Source organism: Anabrus simplex, chromosome 1 (genome assembly GCF_040414725.1).
Source record: "Anabrus simplex isolate iqAnaSimp1 chromosome 1, ASM4041472v1, whole genome shotgun sequence".
In the NCBI taxonomy this organism is placed as follows: Eukaryota; Metazoa; Arthropoda; class Insecta; order Orthoptera; family Tettigoniidae; genus Anabrus; species Anabrus simplex.
In genome coordinates this window covers 1692113097-1692133006 of record NC_090265.1, presented here as the reverse complement: position 1 = coordinate 1692133006, position 19910 = coordinate 1692113097, and the positions used below count along the sequence as shown (strand labels likewise).

At 38.0% G+C, this 19910-nt stretch overlaps 1 protein-coding gene across 1 annotated transcript in view; it reads right to left on the bottom strand.

Annotated features, from left to right (window-relative positions):
* Positions 1-515: 515 nt before the first annotated feature.
* The window catches only part of LOC136881950 (transcription factor A, mitochondrial), a 46195-nt gene continuing 26800 nt past the window's right edge, over positions 516-19910 (bottom strand). Inside the window, exons 4-5 of the mRNA XM_068225669.1 lie at positions 10784-10879; positions 516-853 (exon numbers count right to left, since the gene is read on the bottom strand). Coding sequence (XP_068081770.1) covers positions 623-853; positions 10784-10879 — 327 coding nt within the window. The 3' untranslated portion in view covers positions 516-622. The remainder of the gene's footprint in view (positions 854-10783; positions 10880-19910) is intronic.

Below are 19910 nucleotides of genomic sequence, written 5' to 3'. Positions count from 1 at the left end.
ATGCTTTTTTACTTTAAAACATTTTTCTCTCTAATAAAATTCATTCAAAAACAACAAATTTCTTTCTGCATTATATCAAGTGCAGAATTGTAAAAAGAAAAAGTAGGGCATTCTAATCAGGTAAAAATGTACACAGCCTACAAAATCAACTCTCGTTCCGAACATACAAATGTAAAAAAAAAAACCACACATTTCACTACAGGAACATTAGAAGATAAAAAACAACACACACAACAGAAAATGAAACTAAAACAAGATGCTTCTGAATCTTACTTTCAGTTTGTTCTGCTGAAGCTTTCTTTGAGTCACTAGAACTTGTTTTATTAACTTGCTGTTCAAGGGGGCCAATCATATCATTGCTCATTTTACTTTGATTCTTATCTTTCTTCACTGGTTTCTCTACTTCTGCACTACAAGGAACGTCTGCATCTTTTAACTCAAACATGCCTATTTCCTCTGGCGGAGGGTGACTCACTCTGGGTACATTCGTATCACATGGTAAAGGAGGTTTGGGGCACACTTCATAAATCGTGTCCCGGTCCATCAAGTTCTGTACACCTGATTTATGACTACTTTTGTCAGGGGAGAGTTGAGCACCACCTGGCCCGGGACACGCTAGCCCTCATTCGTCTACCTTAGCCGCATCTTGTGTTCGACTTCGGGGACGAGTCTTGGGTTCGATCAAGGCTTCGTTGCGTACAACGTCTATATGGCCCAAGCGGATCATTTTCTCTTCCCAGCTCTGTACTTCTCGTTTGTAGATCTCCATTGCCTGCTTGCTCTCAATTTGATACTTCTGCTTCTTCTCCTCAGGTAGGTTTTCCCATTCCTTGCCTACTTTCAACTGAAATTCCTGTAAATTAAAAAACATAATAAATGTAAATGTTAATTGTTTTAATGAGATCATGTCTAAAATTTAAAACTTCAAACTATACACAACATCTTAAAGGTCTTGCATGTCGAGTATTAAGCCTGAAAGCTGGTTGGATCCTCAACAGCTCCGCCATCAGCTGTTACAGATGGCCTAGGTGTCACTGAAGAGACATGTAAGGGAAATAAGGAGTGAGGTCATTTTCTGTTGCTTTCCTCACCGAGCCAGCTGTTGCCATTACATATCCTTCTGCCAAGCCCACTGAAATGCTTGCACCAACCAACTCTATGAGCAACACTTTCACACAATTCATAACAAGGATTGGTTGCATAAGGAATGGCATTACTAGTATCGCTCATACCTCAAGTCACTTTCATATTATCACAGCCAAGGATGAGACTGAGACAGGTCAATGAGAGTAACAAATTTGTTCTAGACCATACCAGAAGAGACAGTGCACAGTAAATACTAGGACTCATCAGATAACGTATTCGTTTTAGGTTTATCCTATCTTAAATGCATTCAAGACGTGTGTTATAATATCCAGGCACTTGGCTGTGATGATTGGTGGTTTGCGATTTGCACTATCTTTGAACAAAAACTTGGTTACTCCTTGCCGTAGAGGTGAAGATCATTACTAGAGATGGTAAATTTTAGCATTTTAAAATTAAGAATTTCAAATTTTAAAAATTATGACATTAACAAACATGTATATTGATATGGACCACCCACAAAATGTATCTCCATGTATTTAGAAATCAGTATTCAAGGTAGTAAATAATTTTATTTTGTCACTAGCAAGATACCCGTGCTTCGCTACGGTATTATACTGAAATTTATAGTTGAATGCTTAACGATTTATTATGTATAATCCGCCGAAATTCGCGATCCGACTCCTTTTTTGAGAGAATCCGCCAAAATTCGCGATCTGACTCGTTTTCTGAGAGATTATGGCAACGTTCCTCCCATTTTTCAATCTTTCTTTCCAGCAATCGATTTCGTACTTCCCGGGCTACGTCCAGGTATTCCACCTGGTCAGTTGGGTCCCTAAATCTTCGCCATCTTTTCCTATAAGCATTTCTAATATGGATCAAATCCTTCAGGAGATCCGGCGTAGTGCCGTTTTGGGTGCTTTGGCAGTACTGAACCCGCGCCTGGACTGCATTCTTAGTCATAACCGTCCAGGACGCGTTTCCAGAGCGGTCCGCACATTTGACGACAGTCCAGAACATCATTATTATTATTATTATTATTATTATTATTACAATAGATGTTCTGGACCCCACAGCAAGATGCAAGACCACTACTTGGCGGTAAATTACATCTGCTGCCATTGTCATTGTTGACAATGTGACCAGCAAGTGTGCGGGATTTCTGGCGATACGAATGACGTACTTCCATGCATTATTGACCTTATTATAGAGGTGAACAATTTGATGGTCAATCTCATTCCTATCGTTTATTTCAAATGTGTTTAAATTTTTATTTATATGCCAGGAGAATCTACTGTAATCTAAGAATGTTCTCTGAAGGAAAAGATGGCTGTTGAAAACGAACCCAGAAAAGATTAAAAATGATCAGTTTATGATCAGAATAAGTACATCGAAAATCTACAGCCTGTTTCCAGTCATTCGACAGGGTCAGGAATGGAATGAATAAAGCCCCATCTAGTGGCGACAATAGGAATTGTGCTGGCTGCCGAAGCACTCCTCTGGGGCAATGATCGATGAATGACAAATGAAATTAAGTATTGGACAGAGTTGCTGGAATGAATGATGACAGGAAAAACTGGAGTATCCGGAGAAAAACCTGTCCCGCCTCTGTTTTGTCCAGCATGAATGTCACATGGAGTGACCGGGTTTTGAACCACGGAACCCAGCTGTGAGAGGCCGGCACGCTGCCGCCTGAGCAAATATCAAATTTCACGTCTGTAACATCTTCATTTTTGAGATATCAGTAGCCTAATTAAAAGAATTCAACACCATTTTCAGTCACAAATCTTTTTTTTTAAATGTGGAACATATAAAACACTACGTTCACACCGGAAGCCTAGAAAATTATCACAACCGTCGTTTGAAATACGCTCCTAAAAGAGTTTATTTCTCGTACAGAGGCTTAAAGCTCAGGTCAGTGATTGCTGCATTGTACTATAATTGGAACATCAATAAATTGAAAGCTGGTATCAAAACTCAGTACTCAAAATTAACAGGAGCCTGGGTGATAAAACAGAAATACGAGGCGTCAAGCGATGGATGGAAGAAGGCAATAATGAACAAAATAAATATCTTGCAAACTAACTATAGTAGAGCCTCACCTGAAGATCAAGCAATGGTTCTGTCACTACCTAAAAACATCGCTCCAATACCTCAACCTTCCAATGACGACCTGATTAAGAAGCACTTCTCACGATTTCACGCGCAACAATAAATGAGGTACCATACTTCATGTCAAAATAATACATTATCTATATTTATCATACAAACAAGCTTAGGAAACTCTTACATAATTCTACTGTTTTAATTTCATTTTTTCATTTACAGCTTGAAGCCCACATAGGTGCCATCGAATTCCGGAAATGTGTTCCTTATGGTGTTGACAACACATGATGGTATGACAACTCTGTTCTTTTTACCAATCGCAGTCCATGAATTTACCCACGAAGTGAACTGTTTGTAACAAATAAAACGCCAATTTCTTTTTGATGGATTTAAAGCTGTCAGTAAATGTTTCCTTGCCATGTTCTTTGTTTTTAAGCTCACGTTATGCCTTGTCATTGTCAATACTTCACGGTCTAAAGCCTTGTAAATGAGGGATTTCTTGTTATACACATAAATTTCTCAGATTTCACAGCTTTTACATTGTCTAATTCACAACAGCATACACTTTCTTCATCCGTATCCATGATGGTACACTCATTACATTTACACCAAATTCGCGTGCTGGCACGGCCTGTAGTGTTTAGCATATCCATATCAAGATCTCTATCTGAATGGACATCAGCAAACGTCGTTTGTTCTGGCTCATACTGATACGGACGAATGATATTTACATCCATTATAAATAAAAATAAGCCCACCAACACTGGCAACAGAAGAACACGGCAGTAGCAGATGGAGTGCGGGAAAAGACTGCGCGAGTTTACTCCCAGCGTCAAGGCTGCCAGGTAGACTCTACAGAGCAGTGACGTCACAACCAGTTATTACTTCCGCACATAACTTGAGAATGGTTGGACATAGAGGCACCGGATTAACAGCATTGTTATTACATTCCCATAACATATTTAGCAATGAAAAACAAAATATATGTTTTTGTGTTGTGTTCTCCTTAAAGATAAACCGAGCTCGATAGCTACAGTCGCTTTAAGTGCAGCCAGTATTCAGGAGATAACAGGTTCGAACCCCACTGTCGGCAGTCCCGAAGATGGTTTTCTGTGGTTTCCCATTTTCACACCAGGCAAATCCTGGGGCTGTACCTTAATTAAGACCATGGCCGCTTCCTTCCCACTCCTAGTCCTTTCCTGTCCCATCGTCTCCATAAGACCTATCTGAGTCGGTGCGACGTAAAGCAACTTGTAAAAAAAAGGAAAAAAAGAATTAAGGTAAGCCTAGTTATTTAATACTTCTTTTATTCAACATACATACATACATTATCATTATAGACTGTTATGCCTTTCAGCGTTCAGTCTGCAAGCCTCTGAGAATTTACTAAACGTCGCCACAATCCTCGATTTGCAACTAGTGTTGTGGCCTCATTTAGATCTATACCTCTTATCTTTAAATCGTTAGAAACAGAGTCTAACCATCGTCGTCTTGGTCTCCCTCTACTTCTCTTACCCTCCATAACAGAGTCCATTATTCTCCTAGGTAACCTATCCTCCTCCATTCGCCTCACATGACCCCACCACCAAAGCCGGTTTATGCGTACAGCTTCATCCATCGAGTTCATTCCTAAATTAGCCTTTATCTCCTCATTCCGAGTTCCCTCCTGCCACTGTTCCCACCTGTTTGTACCAGCAATCATTCTTGCTACTTTCATGTCTGTTACTTCTAACTTATGAATAAGATATCCTGAGTCCACCCAGCTTTCGCTCCCATAAAGCAAAGTTGGTCTGAAAACAGACCAATGTAAAGATAGTTTCGTCTGGGAGCTGACTTCCTTCTTACAGAATACTGCTGATCGCAACTGCGAGCTCACTGCATTAGCTTTACTACACCTTGATTCAATCTCACTTGCTATATTACCATCCTGGGAAAACACACAACCTGAATACTTGAAATTATCGAGCTGTTCTAGCTTTGTATCACCAATCTGACATTCAATTCTGTTGGATTTCTTACCTACTGACATCAATTTAGTCTTCGAGAGGCTAATTTTCATACCATACTCATTGCACCTATTTTCAAGTTCCAAGATGTTAGACTGCAGGCTTTCGGCACAGTCTGCCATTAAGACCAAGTCGTCAGCATAGGCCAGGCTGCTTACTACATTTCCACCTAACTGAATCCCTCCCTGCCATTTTATACCTTTCAGCATATGATCCATGTAAACTACAAACAGCAAAGGTGAAAGATTACAGCCTTGTCTAACTCCTGTAAGTACACCGAACCAAGAACTCATTCTACCATCAATTCTCACTGAAGCCCAATTGTCAACATAAATGCCTTTGATTGATTTTAATAATCTACCTTTAATTCCATAGTCCCCCAGTATAGCGAACATCTTTTCCCTCGGTACCCTGTCATATGCTTTCTCTAGATCTACGAAACATAAACACAACTGCCTATTCCTCTCGTAGCATTTTTCAATTACCTGGAGCATACTGAAAATCTGATCCTGACAGCCTCTCTGTGGTCTGAAACCACACTGGTTTTCATCCAACTTCCTCTCAACGACTGATCGCACCCTCCCTTCCAAGATGCCTGTGAATACTTTGCCTGGTATACTAATCAATGAGATACCTCGATAGTTGTTGCAATCCTTCCTGTTCCCTTGCTTATAGATAGGTGCAATTACCGCTTTCAACAATTTTCCTGTGTAAAGGGACCTTCTATTAATTTAGGCAGAGGGGTCCAAATATTATGGATCTGGCACTGTAAACAATGCATTCCAGTTTAAAAAGGAAATTAAGACACTATATTTTACAGAGTTTCCTACTAAGAGTTCTAAACATACTTCAATTTTTTGTTGGTCGATGTATTATGAAACCAACTGTAGAAGATAGGGCACAATAATAAATACTGTATTTCTCTGAATTCAAGACAAAGTTTTTTTTAAGAATTTCATGTGAAAAATCACGGGTGGTCTTGCATTTGCGACGAAACAGTAATGAACACGCTGTTTCCCTTCAAACCCCGCGCGTGCATAAAACTCGACCTTCAACATCGGCACCCTAGCACACGAGGGCGAAACGCTGGCAACCAAGAATGAGTTAGCTTGAAAATTTATAATGTTCAATAACGGACTATTTATATTGGTATTATAAATTTACTCATTCAGGACAAATATTTCAGATTCCCTATGGGAATCAACATCTATACCATCTGATGGCCAAGCAGGCATCAATTTTTAGTGATGAGACGAAGTCTCTTAGTGCATTGGCACTGCCGGTGGCTCCAGTTATCCTATGCAGTGGCCTCCACGGTATGCACTAGCCAGCGTATTGGTAGGTGTGCTAGGTACCAACTGATGAGCCCACCCTAGCACACGAGGGCGAAACGCTGGCAACCAAGAATGAGTTAGCTTGAAAATTTATAATGTCCAATAACGGACTATTTATATTGGTATTATAAATTTACTCATTCAGGACAAATATTTCAGATTCCCTATGGGAATCAACATCTATATCATCTGATGGCCAAGCAGGCATCAATTTTTAGTGATGAGACAAAGTCTCTTAGTGCATTGGCACTGGCGGTGGCTCCAGTTAGCCTACGCAGTGGCCTCCACGGTATGCACTAGCCAGCGTATTGGTAGGTGTGCTAGGTACCAACTGATGAGCCCACCCTAGCACAAGAGGGCGAAACGCTGGCAACCAAGAATGAGTTAGCTTGAAAATGTATAATGTCCAATAACGGACTATTTATATTGGTATTATAAATTTACTCATTCAGGACAAATATTTCAGATTCCCTATGGGAATCAACATCTATATCATCTGAGTGCATTGGCACTGCCGGTGGCTCCAGTTAGCCTACGCAGTGGCCTCCACGGTATGCACTAGACAGCGTATTGGTAGGTGTGCTAGGTACCAACTGATGAGCCCACCCTAGCACACGAGGGCGAAACGCTGGCAACCAAGAATGAGTTAGCTTGAAAATTTATAATGTCCAATAACAGACTATTTATATTGGTATTATTTATTATACATCGCTAGCCACTGAAGTCGAATGTACAGTGCCTCTGTGTAACGTCACTGGTTTTCAGAAAATAGGGAAGACAGAATGACATTCTACAAAAACATTTCTCAAATCCACAGAATAGCATTGAAATATTAGGCCTACTCTCTTGAGTTAATTGCAAGGATGACCGTAATGTACCATATTTTTGCGCCCCAGTTGCACAGGAAATGTCATTTGAATTGGAATGGTAAGGATGCGACCCTTAGAATTCTTAAAAAGGCCACGGTTACTCAGCGACAGAGTTATAACGCGTCTACACCCTCTGACGCTTAGTAAAAGTAACAGTTTTATTGATGTCAGAAAAGTTGGATGGCGCAGCCACGCGGTAGAATGTTGAAGCTGCAAAATAGTGACTGGTGAGGTTTATTTACATGGCGAAGCATTGACGTTGTGATGGAAACAGAAAGAAAATCGTCAAATTTGAGGAGGTACTGCTCTGCATATGGTTGCAAATCGTATAAAACAGGTGCAAAATCTCTTCACTACTTTCCTGTACAAAAAGTTCAGAGAGAAAGATGGGCTTCTGCGCTGTCAATTGGAAAACGCGTTACGCGATACATGACAGTGTGCAGTCTGCATTTTCGTGAAGATGACTTCTTTCCACAGCGTAAGTACCGGTACTGTTTATTGTACTCATTGATACAGTAGTTATTGTCGCTAATTTTTATTCACAAAGATTTAGCTACATCAAAAATACTGATAAACTTGTAGCCTTATACTTCTGTGCCACACATAGAATGTAATCCGCTCTTTGTAAACTTCTTCATATATATAACAGCAGACAGTAAATTAACTATCTACATGTGAGTAATTAACTGGTAGTAATTAAGCACTGCATTTAAATTGCTTATAAAATACTTCTATCAATGAAAGAAAATATGTAATATTTTGCCGTCATAAATTAGCTTTTATTGCTATTTGTTTTACGTCGCACCGACACAGATAGGTGTTATGGCGACGATTGGACAGGAAAGGTCTAGGAATGGGAAGGAAGCGGCCGTGGCCTTAATTAAGGTACAGCCCCAGCATTTGCCTGGTGTGAAAATGGGAAACCACGGAAAACCATCTTCATGGCTGCCGACTGTGGGGTTCGAACCCACTATCTCCCGGTTGCGAGCTCACAGCTGCACGCTCCTAACCACACGGCCAACTCGCCCAGTCATCATAAATTAGAAGCCATAACCTAATTAGTTGGTAGAATTGGACAAACCAAGTATTCAACCACAAACAGCTGTGACTGTAGAGGTTATAGTACTCTTAAATTATAATTTTCAAACTTTGCTCTGAATATTCTGTAGGTAGTTATAATTTTTAAACTTACTATTGTCGGTTCTAAGTTCTAACTTTTGTGCTGATGGAAAAAATGTAGGCTGTTCCAACACAAGTCTGTATAACACCTAGGATTTATCTGCTTTACAACATTTACTTAGTAGAATTATTATTTTATTTCTTCCCCAAGATTACAGTTTACGAAACAGGTAACTCCCCAGTCACCTGGCTAAGGCTTTGGCATGGACCAAATCAACAAGAAATTAGTCCATACCCTCTAAGAGTGGAAAATTACAGTAGCTTAACTGTTAAGGTGAATTAGCGTGTCAACGGTGATATTTCTCTGACAAACCCACTTTACATATACAGTTGCACTTCACATTTTCACCCCCTTTGTTCAAGACAACCTTAACTTTGTGGGGTTTTGAATCGATGTGGGATGATTGTAAACACAATGCTGCAACACCAGTTTCATCTTCTGTTTCAAACTTTATACTTACACATATCAAGTAATTATGCTTGAATATTTCTTCCCCTTCCACTAATGGATGCGTGAAATCTCCAACAACTCTCCATAGTTGTGAATACGGCACCAAAGACATTTTGAACACTTAATAAATCCCACAGACGCAAACCCGATCACTGTCGTGTTTACTTCCCGTCACTATTTCGCCGCCATATTGGAAAGAGCTGACTATAAGCTCCTCCCCCGTTTCAGACATCAATAGACAGCAGAAATATTTTCGCAATGGATTGTCATATTGTAGAGACACGTGGAACAGATATTGCAGGCAAATTTTCAACGGATTTTTGTCAATATTATGATGCCAGTTTTAAGTTATTGGTTATAAAACACGCCAAAGCCAGCAAGCACGACGTCTAGTGGCAGCTGGTTGTACCTGAGGCTTAGTAAGAACTTTCGTGATGGATCATCGTATTGTTAGAACACATGGAACAAGTATTGCTGGTAAATTATCAACAGGTTCTCTTCTATACTATGATGCCAGTTTTATATTAATGGTTATTAAATACATGGAAATAAAGTATAATTCTGCAGCCGCAAGAAAATACGATTTAACTAAAGCCAATGTTCAGCACTGGCGAGAAGACATAAAGGTAGTCTAAAAATGTGTACTTTACAAGAAAGGCAGTCAGTGGCCCACAAGAAGGATGCTTTAAAGAAGTCAAACATGAAATTGTGAGGTACATCAGCAAAAAATGCAAGGTCGGAATAGCCATAACACGTAATGCAATACGAATGCGGGCTTTTGAATAGGAATTTCCTGAACTTTCAAAGGCAGTATCAGATACCTCTAATGGAAATGATTAGAGGTACGTAGGATTTACACAATACTTGTGGGAATTTATCTTATTTCGCAAATTAAATTTGAAATTTGTTATAAATAAAATTATGATTACATAAAGCACTTTTTAAGTCTGATTTAATTTTTTGAAGGAAAAAGTGGGGGTCGTCTTGCACTCAGGGTCGTCTTGGATTCGAAGAAATACAGTATATTAGTATTACAAAATGCTGGAGAATAGAAAGATAAGAATCTCAAGAAGTGTAGTCTCTTAACAATAGGTTCAGATAGTGAATTAATTTGCTTGTTCATTCTACCATATTAAATCAAATAAGATAATAATAATAATAATAATAATAATAATAATAATAATAATAATAATAATAATAATAATAATAATAATCGTATGGCCTCAGCTACCGTGTGCAGACATTTCAATTTGACGCCATCTGGCTGTCTGCTCGTCAATTTCGACGTTCCGTTTTACTCTAGGCCCACTAGATGGCAGACCGAGTAAACCGAAACTCTCTTGGGCGTCTGTGACTGAGATTTAATGAATTTTGTCGGGTAAACACCAAATGTGTCACCAGAGATCTTTTACATGCCGACATCGTACGACATGGAGTGTCGAATGGACTTTTTTCCGCCCTTCAAAAATCCGACTACCTCTGCCGGGTTTGAACCCGCTATCTTGGGATCCGGAGGCCGACACTCTACCGCTGATCCACAGAGGCAGCTCTACCGCTGATCCACAGATAAGATGATATGCTATATGATTTTAAAATAACCTCAAGAATTTTTACACAGCAATATTATAAAATTCTTCACGACTATTCTACTACTCTTTAAATGAGACTGATTATCATGAGACATAACAAACATAATTTTGCTTTAAACAAAACACGTGACTATGGGAATAGGTCAAATTAAGAAAATAAACTTACCCGGAACGACATGTCTCCTCTGGAAGACAATCTCTCGGTGAAGAATGTTATGAAGCCTGTTGGAGGTTTCTTGGGCTTGCCCAGTTCCTTCATTTTCTAAGACAAGGAATAATTCTCATTACTCAATGATTCAATTACAATATTACAACAAATATAAATAATGAATACAAAGCTCTCCGATATACATCAACTGGCAAAAATATAAAGTGCACCACACTGCAGAAATGGAATTGGAAACAAAAAACATCAACATAGAGAGATGGCTTCTATTTAGTTTAGTTTAGTAATGTTTTATTTTACCTGGCAAGATTAAGGCCTTTAGGGAGGTTTTGTGAGCTAAGAAACAAATATTCAAAAATTTTAAAGATAAGGTACCATAAATGCCACTCCATCTGCTGCTTTTCCACTCTTTAAGAGCGAGATACTGATTTTACTGCACCCACAGACAGTAAAAAAAATTTTAAGTTTCAAAAGTTTTTGTGATACTGGAACATATCAAATGTCACAAATATCAAAACTTTATGATTTCTTTCAGATTTGTTGAGTAAAGACGCTTCTTAGCTGTGAAGACATTGCAACAGCTATCATGTTAATTGAGGATGGACAAAACATTTGTTATGCCAGTATTGTAATTGGTGTGTCATTCGGTAGTGTCCAGCATGCTCCGAGTGAATTCTGTGAACTTGACAGCTATCAGAGACGACAGGAATCAGGCTGTTGGAAGCCTAAAACTGTCTAAAATTGGGCTTGCAAGAATACCACACTACTACAACCCAGCCCAGTAAGAAACATTGCTGTAAGTGAGAAGCCTGTAAGAAGGATTCTGGAAGCCAATTTGTGGTCAAGAAGACCCGCCACTGGTCTGGACTGGCCTGTGGACCAGTGGTCACTGATGCTCTTCAAAGATGAGTCATTATTTTGTCTCTCTGGTCATCTGATGGAAGAGAGTATAGAGGACTGGGCAGCAATATTCACCCTGTAATATCTCCGAGAGGATGCCGTTTGAAGGTGGCTCTGCCATGGTTTGCAGTGACATCAGCTTTGAGGTGCAAATGCCGCTTGTTAACTTTGGTACAGGTGCTCTGAATGTGCACCAATACATTGAGGGGGTGTCAACAGAACATTGCGTTATCACTCTATTTCAAGATGACCCAATAAATGCACACACATATGTACACAAACAATTCTATTAAACTATGAATGACCACACTCACTAACTGATGCCTATTTACAAGTCTCTCACAGCAGGACTCCAGCTGGACAGTCTTTATCTGAACGAGACTATAATTTTTATTGACAGGCCTTCCACTTTCACTCCTGCCAGCTACATTCCTTCACACATACAGCTGCATGCAGAGGTTTGAACACAGGGCTACTGACCTCCAAAACACACGATGGTACGGTATGACTTCAGAGACAGTCCAGTAATTCACATACTTAACACTGGCAACCAAACAGCAACAGCTCAATAGTGTTAACCAACAGGGCAATACTCCTCATAACAACAACCATTAGCACTGTTCCAATTACACTTAGGACAGTTGCTCCACACACTGACCATACAGCGGTCCACAACCTATGGTAGTTACACTCACAGTACTCCAAGGCAGTACAATGCTAGAACTGTGCTAGGTATGCAACGATACTCTGATTCCAGCAGGACACAGACAACAACCAGCACTTCTGCCATCAAGTTCCAATCTCTCACTCCACATCGGTACATGAACAACATCCCAGTAGACACAACGTACTCTGCTCAGATACCCTGACAATGGTGGGACACTGGCGGCAACCAACACTACTGTCACCCCAGTCCGACTACCGAACTCCAACAATGACTGGTGGAACATCCACTACACATTCGACCCTCTAACTCACTTTAGTTTCCAGTAGCCTTGTATTTATATCTCGATGATAGGTTACTAGAATATTCAGGGCTCAGCTAGACATGGAACATTCTTGTCTCACCTCCCAGAAAGCGCATTTGAAAACCAGACAAAGAGAACACCTTAGTCTCGTTGAGCACCATTAGGGGATATGCTTGGGAAAAAGGTGACATCAAAAGTTTGACATGCTGAGGGAAATGAGACTGGCATTATAAGAGGAGTGGATGCGCATCCCCCAGGAAATGATCTAGGACCTTGTGGGTAGCTTAAGAAGATAAGACCTTTATCATTACTGAATGGGAAATGTCTTCGCTTGTCCATCAAGTAATTTTTCCTCCACGTACCAGTGACTGCATTTGCATAGGTGTGAACAGTAGGGCAAGCCAGTTCGACAAACAACAGTCTTCTTCGTTTCTGCATTTAAAGACGCATCATTCTCGTTTCAATTCTTGTGCCTTACCAAGATACTTCCGAATGTTTTTGCAATGACTCCAGTTTTTAACGGTAATTATTTTACAATGTTTCCATTGTTCTTCTTTCAAAACATTCAAGTTTGCTTTCAAAGCGTGAACTGTTTTCTTTAAAGATTAATTTTCTTTGAGTAATCGGTAGTAATGAATACAGTGAACACAGTCCTCATTCATTTCTTGAGTGGAGATATCCATAGAAGTAAGTTTCTTCTATGTCTGTGCATGGTTTCTTTGGGCTTGCATTTTCCAGTCTTTTGAAGGCAGCTAAACAAGTTTTCTTACTTTAAGTCACAAAGCCGAATTCAAATGCATTGGATCCTGTTGTTCCACATGATCTGGTAGTTTCAGAGATGGGATAGCACTTGACTTTTAGAGGTAATCCTAACAAAATATTTTTCAGGTCATCTTCATAATCAGAGAAATAAAAATTTTGCTCCATACATATGCATTTTTACAATTAACCAAGTCCAATCGTTCACATTTAGACAATCAAAATTTACAAGCCATGGAATCCTTTGGGAACCTGTGAAAAACCATGTCTATTCCCAGATAGCTACCACACAGTAGCTTATTCTACCTCTCGGAACGAATTAATGACAGCAACACTGCTACACAAAACTCATTCACACTTAACTTTATAAATACAGTAGAAGTCCGCTATAGCGAGTACGGCATATAACGAGAACCCCATTATAACATTAGATTTTGTCTGTCCTTTCAAAATTCCTATGTTAAACTGTGTATTATCCTTTGGTTACAGCGAGAGCCATATTACTGAGGCATCCATTATTACGAGCGATTAAGCGTGCACGATTTTTTCTGTTACCGATATTAATGCATGGGATCGATCATCTTCGGTATCATTTCCTCGCTATGTCTACTAGCGAGCTCTCGTAGACATTCAAAGGTGATGTCGGAGTCTGTTAGTAATACCCATCGACTGCTGTTCTGTGAAGAAAATGAAAATGAAAGAGAATGTGTTTTTGTAATAAATCCATAAATAACACGTCCGATAGCAGTTGTTAACGCGTTAAAAATAAAGGCTGAAGGTAACGATTGCTTAATTTTATGCTAAACACTGCAATTAAGTATACACCTCAAGATATGGCAGAGTGCATCATTGATTTCAGAGGTCAGTTTATATTTTCTCAGATCTGGTTAAATTTCGCAAAGGCTATTATCCTGTAAATTTATAGCGAGAAGGTTGTTACTATTCTACTGGCGTATGATATATGTTTTCATGGTACATACGCTGTTAACTTAGGTTAGGTGATACTGCTTGAATAAGAAAACTGAAACGTTTGTCACAAACTGCAATTGTTCATCTTTGGTACGGTATTGTTTTCTCGCTATGTGCACTTGCAAGCTCTCTCGTAGACATTCGAAGGCGATGTTGGAGACGATTGTCGATTAGTAATACCCATCAACTGCCATTAAAAGAAATAAGTTTCATAATGATAGATCCGTATTGAACTGTGATTACAATAGAGTAAATTAATATATTATTTTGGGTCCACCTTTTCAATACAAAATGTAAATAGTTTAAATTACATAGGGACTAGTTTCGACCTAGTAATAGGTCATCATCAGCCCGAAGTAAATTAGAGCGTAAATATCAAAGAAAAATAAACAATGTAAACACAAGTACAGTTTTTTAAAAGTACATACCATGTGGGGTATTGAGCAGCAAAATATTAAAAATGATAACTCTTCCAATTGACGAAGCACTGAGCGGAAGTTATGTTGTTTATTTATGAATAAAGTTCAGTGCGCCGTATAGTATTAAAAGTCCAGTGTGCACTAAAAGATGTTATAAAGAAGAATTATCAGTTGAATGCTGGCTTCTTGAGTTTGCTGTTGTATATTCGAAGAAGTTACATAATTTTTTAAGGTATTCATAGACGTCAAAACACATGGATGTTGGAAAGGCTCTTCAGTTTTTTGGAACTAGGTAATTGTTGCGCGTGGAGGCTTAGGAGTCCAGAGAAGTGCTATATTATGTTAAAAGATAGAGATCCATAAAAAAAGGTCCCGTGCATCATATAAAAATGACAAGTTGTGAAAGTGGAAATCGAAAAAAGCTGGTTTTCAAGCGATGATGTTGTTCATTCAGAGATCAATTGAAATTAAAGTATCGTGACACTGTCTTCTCAAGATGTTTATAAACTAGAAATAATTGTCGATGCGAAGTAAGATACTAGAAGAAAACTCTTCTGCTTCTGGAATCTTGAAGGACGATGGATGTTTCACGAGGCAGAATAACATATATGGAGTTAAATAAAGGTGGATATAAATTCGCAGTTCAATGCGGACCATACAATTGACTCTGAATAAATGACAGTAGGAAATAAATAAATTTGGTCAGGTGGAAGAAAATGTTTTTAAATAAAATATGTCATAAGGGAATTTACGCGTGTTGTGATAAGCTGAAGAGAGAAATGGTGGTAGGTAAGGTTCAAAGGAAATCTTGAGGAGGTGAAGGGAGAAAAATAAAGGAAGGTGAAGAAAAGGTTTTTTTTTTTTTTTTTTGAATAAATGACAGTAAGGAAATAATATTTGGTCTGGTGGAAGAAAATATTTATGTCATAAGAGAATTGACACATGTTGTAATAAGCTGAAGAGAGAAAATGGTGGTAGGTGAGATGCAAGGAAAACTTGAGGAGGTGAAGGGAGAAAAATAAAGGAAGGAGAAGAAAAGGATTTTTTAATTTTTTATTTTATTTTAGGGTGGGACTGAGGGATGTGGGAATATGGAAGAATGATTAAGAAAAGTACTATAAATAGAATGAAGAATCGGACCTTTAATATTAGATTTTGATTGTCTGAAAAGTTGAATGAGCAGGTCAAAAAGAATGTTTGATTTTTTGGAAATGTCATTAAGATTGAAATTAGGATTAAAATATTGGTCTAGATTTATAAAGCAATTCTCTGTTATGTTAAGGAGGGGTCCTTTATTCATAACTTTGAGAATTACCATATCTTGTTTAATGTCAGTAAATTTATGATTATAATCATTCATGTGTTGACCAACTGCAGAAAATTTATTGTGTTTTTGGGCATTGACATGTTCCAAGTATCGTATTTTAAAGCTTCTTCCTGTTTGTCCAATATAAGAAGAATTGCAGCTGTTGCATTTGACCCTATATACACCAGATTTTAGTTCTATTAACAGATGATGAGTTGTGTAAGACTTTAGCATTATTATTGTTTGTTCTGAAGGAGATTTTAACATCATGTTTTTTAAAAACATTAGTGACCTTATAAATATCTTTATTGAACGTAAAGGTAGAAAATAAAGAAATTTTTGGTTTTTCTTTTTTCAGAGTGGTTATAGGACGATGTTTGTATTTATTGATAATACCTTCAATGAAAGAACTATTGTAACCATTGAGTTTAGCAATCATACGGATATTGTTCAATTCTTTTTTAAGATCACTTTCAGACATTGGGACCGTATAGGCTCGATGAACCATACTATTATAAGCCGCTCTTTTATGGATTTGCGAATGAGAGGAAACTTGATGAATAGTGGAAGATGTTTGGGTAGGCTTTCTGAAGATGTTGAATTTTAAGGAATATAGTTGCCTAATGATGGTTTAAGTCTAAAAAAATTTATTCTTCGTTCAGATTCAGATTTGAGCGTAAATTTTATGTGTAGGTCAATATTATTAAAGTTGATAAGAGTGGAAGCTGCGTCTGTTGTGCTTTCATCTAGGATTACCAAAGTGTCATCAACATATGTAGCCCATAAAAGAATATTAATGAAGTTATTATTATTATCAATTTTAGTATGTTCTAAAAAATCCAAGTAGATTTCAGCTAAGATGCCCGAAGCCGGCGATCCCGTGGCCAAACCCTCCTGCTGATAGATAATACCGTCGAAAGTGAAATAGTTATTATTTAAAACCAATTTCAGGATAGACATAAAGTCTTGTATTTCTAAAGCACTTAGGTGGCTGTATTTGCCTAAATTGTTTTCAATGATAGGGTATAATTTAGAGGTTTGAATACTAGGATACATATTAACAACGTCAAACGAGTGAAGAGAATGGTTAGGTTGGATATGAAATTTATTAATATTCTCGATCAACTCTGTAGTATTTTTAATAGATTTTTTAGACAAAAAATGATAATATCTTCTTAGAAACTTTTGAATGAATTGAGAAGCATTTTAAAGAGGACTTGGTCTGTAAATGATGATCGGGCGGATAGGGATGCCGGGTTTGTGTATCTTAGGAAGGGCTTTAGCAGTCGGAAGACTTGGATTCATGTTAATAAATTAGGTTTTTTCTTGTTCAGTTAAAAGGAATGAAGTATTTTTAAGAGTTTGTTTAAGAAGGCGTTAGATTTTTTGAGTAGGGTCTTTTTTAACAACAGTGAATGAACTTTCAGAAAAGAATTCTTTAGTCTTATTAATATATTTGTTTCTTTTCATTATAACCAACACAACAGTAGGTAACAAATAACAACTTCCACTTACATAAAACATTATTTCTGCATCTACTGACATTTTCTGGCAAGGTTTCAGCCAATTTTATTACCTACCGGTGCTAAGGGCCATTTACAATTTTTCAACAGATGCTTCTGTCTCACTTGCTGACGAATTTCATCAGCGGCCTTGGAAAGATTGTATTCATGACAATCAAGTTTATGCTTGTGTTCACGCCCTCATGTCGTTGGCTTTATATTATTACCACTTTGGTTTTCCACTAATATTTTATATGAACTGTTTTTAATTAGAATTTTAATAGAAGAAGTTTTAGTCTCCGACAAGATTATGGTTTAATCATAAGACAGTTTTCCATTAGCATCTTTATATATTGTATCACTTTTCACATTTTTATGTTCCGAATTTTAATAACTGACTAAACTTTTAACTTCCACTTTTAATTTAGTTGTATTGTTGATGATTGTGTTTAGGCTGAAGATACCCTTAATTGAGGGCGAAACATGTCCCATGTAACTAAGGATCTATTTATGTAACCACTATAAGTGAAAATATAAGTACTGAATAGGTGGAACAAATTAAAACACCTTTATTATGGTTGAACTGTAAAATTTGCAATACGGACCTAAAATGAGGTTTATAACATGTAATGAGGAATTTTTGTCGAGAAATCCAAAGATTTTTGCGTTTCGACGTCGAATTACAAGATTAGAACGTTTGAAAACTGATAAATTTGCGTTAGTATCAAAAGTATGGAACAAATTCATTGAAAATTGTCAATTGTCTTGTATTCCAGGTGAAAATCTGCCTGCTGATGAGCAGCTTTTTCCAAGCAAAACAAGGTGTCCATTCTTACAGTACATGTCCAACAAACCAGACAAAACTGGAATTAAATTTTGGCTTCTTGTGAACGTTGACTCAAAGTTTCCGTGCAATGGGTTTCCTTACCTAGGAAAAGACAATCTCAGACCACATGACGGTGCTCTACCCGAAAGTGTAGTAATGAAGTTGGTGGAGCTGTTTCAAAAGAAGGGGCGAAAAGTGACTACAGATAACTTTCTTTGCAACAGTGAAACTTGGTAAGAAGTTGAACAGTAATGGTTCAAATATTGTTGGAACCATTGGACGATCAAGGAGAGAAATTCCTAAAGCTGTGAAGGCTATGAAAGCTAGTCTTTACAACTCAACTCTCCTGAAACATTCCAATGACACACTTACTGTTTGTCAAGGAAAATGAAACAAGAACATCCTTCTATACAGTACTTAGCATTCAGAAGTTGAACTTCAAGCTAATCCCAAAAGGATTCCCGGAACAGAAGACTTCTACTACAATACAAAATATGACGTGGACATGGTAGATCAAATGGGAAGAAAATATACTGTTCGATCCGTTACACGAAGATGGCCTGTTCATGTATTTCAGAATATTCTTGACTTGGCAGCTATCAACTCCTGGATGTCTGGCTCCATGGCTAAAAGGTTAGCATGTTGGCCTTTGGTCACAGGGGTCCCGGGTTCAATTCCCGGCTGGGTTGGGAATTTTAACCAAAATTGGTTAATTCCCCTGGCAAGGGGACTGGATATACGTGCCGTCTTCATCATGTGTCGTCGGACACGTCCAGGCACTAAAAGCCATACGCCATTTCATTTCAACTCCTAGATCATTTTCAAACACTGACAGGGAAGAAGATCAGTCGCCGAAATGAGATCCTGAAACTAGCAGTGGAGCTTCGTGTGGGGTACATGGGATTGAAACCTAAGTCTGTGGATACAGAACCCGAATTTAGGAAGCCTGTGGAAGGAAATGTATAGAATAGGCAATGCCAAATGAGGAAATGCAGGAATAAGACAAGTTTTACCTGCAGAAAGTGCAAACAGCGAGTGTGTGGTTCTTGCTCAAAGGACATAACAGGTCGTGGTATGTAGTTCCTGCTTCTAAAGATGCAGGATTGCATCAGCGTGTGCAAATACACTGAAGGAAAAGGAGACAAATATGTTGTGGTACGTGGATTTGGCAAACAAGTTTCAGGTCATAAAGTGCACTAAATGGAATGTTACAGAAATTCTATTTTCTGATAATGAGTAATAACTATTTTTACCGTTTATACTAAAAGAATTTGAAGTAAAAACAATGTTTGTTTTTTAGATAAGTGTGTTTTATAGAAACGTTTTTGTGTTTGTAAAAAATTAGGAAAATATTACATTTGCAAAACTATTAAATATTTTGAATCTTTTCCGTGTTAGATCCCATAATTAATGTTTTATAAACTTAGCAATACATATCTGAAACGATGATAATGAGTTACTATACGTATTGAGCATAA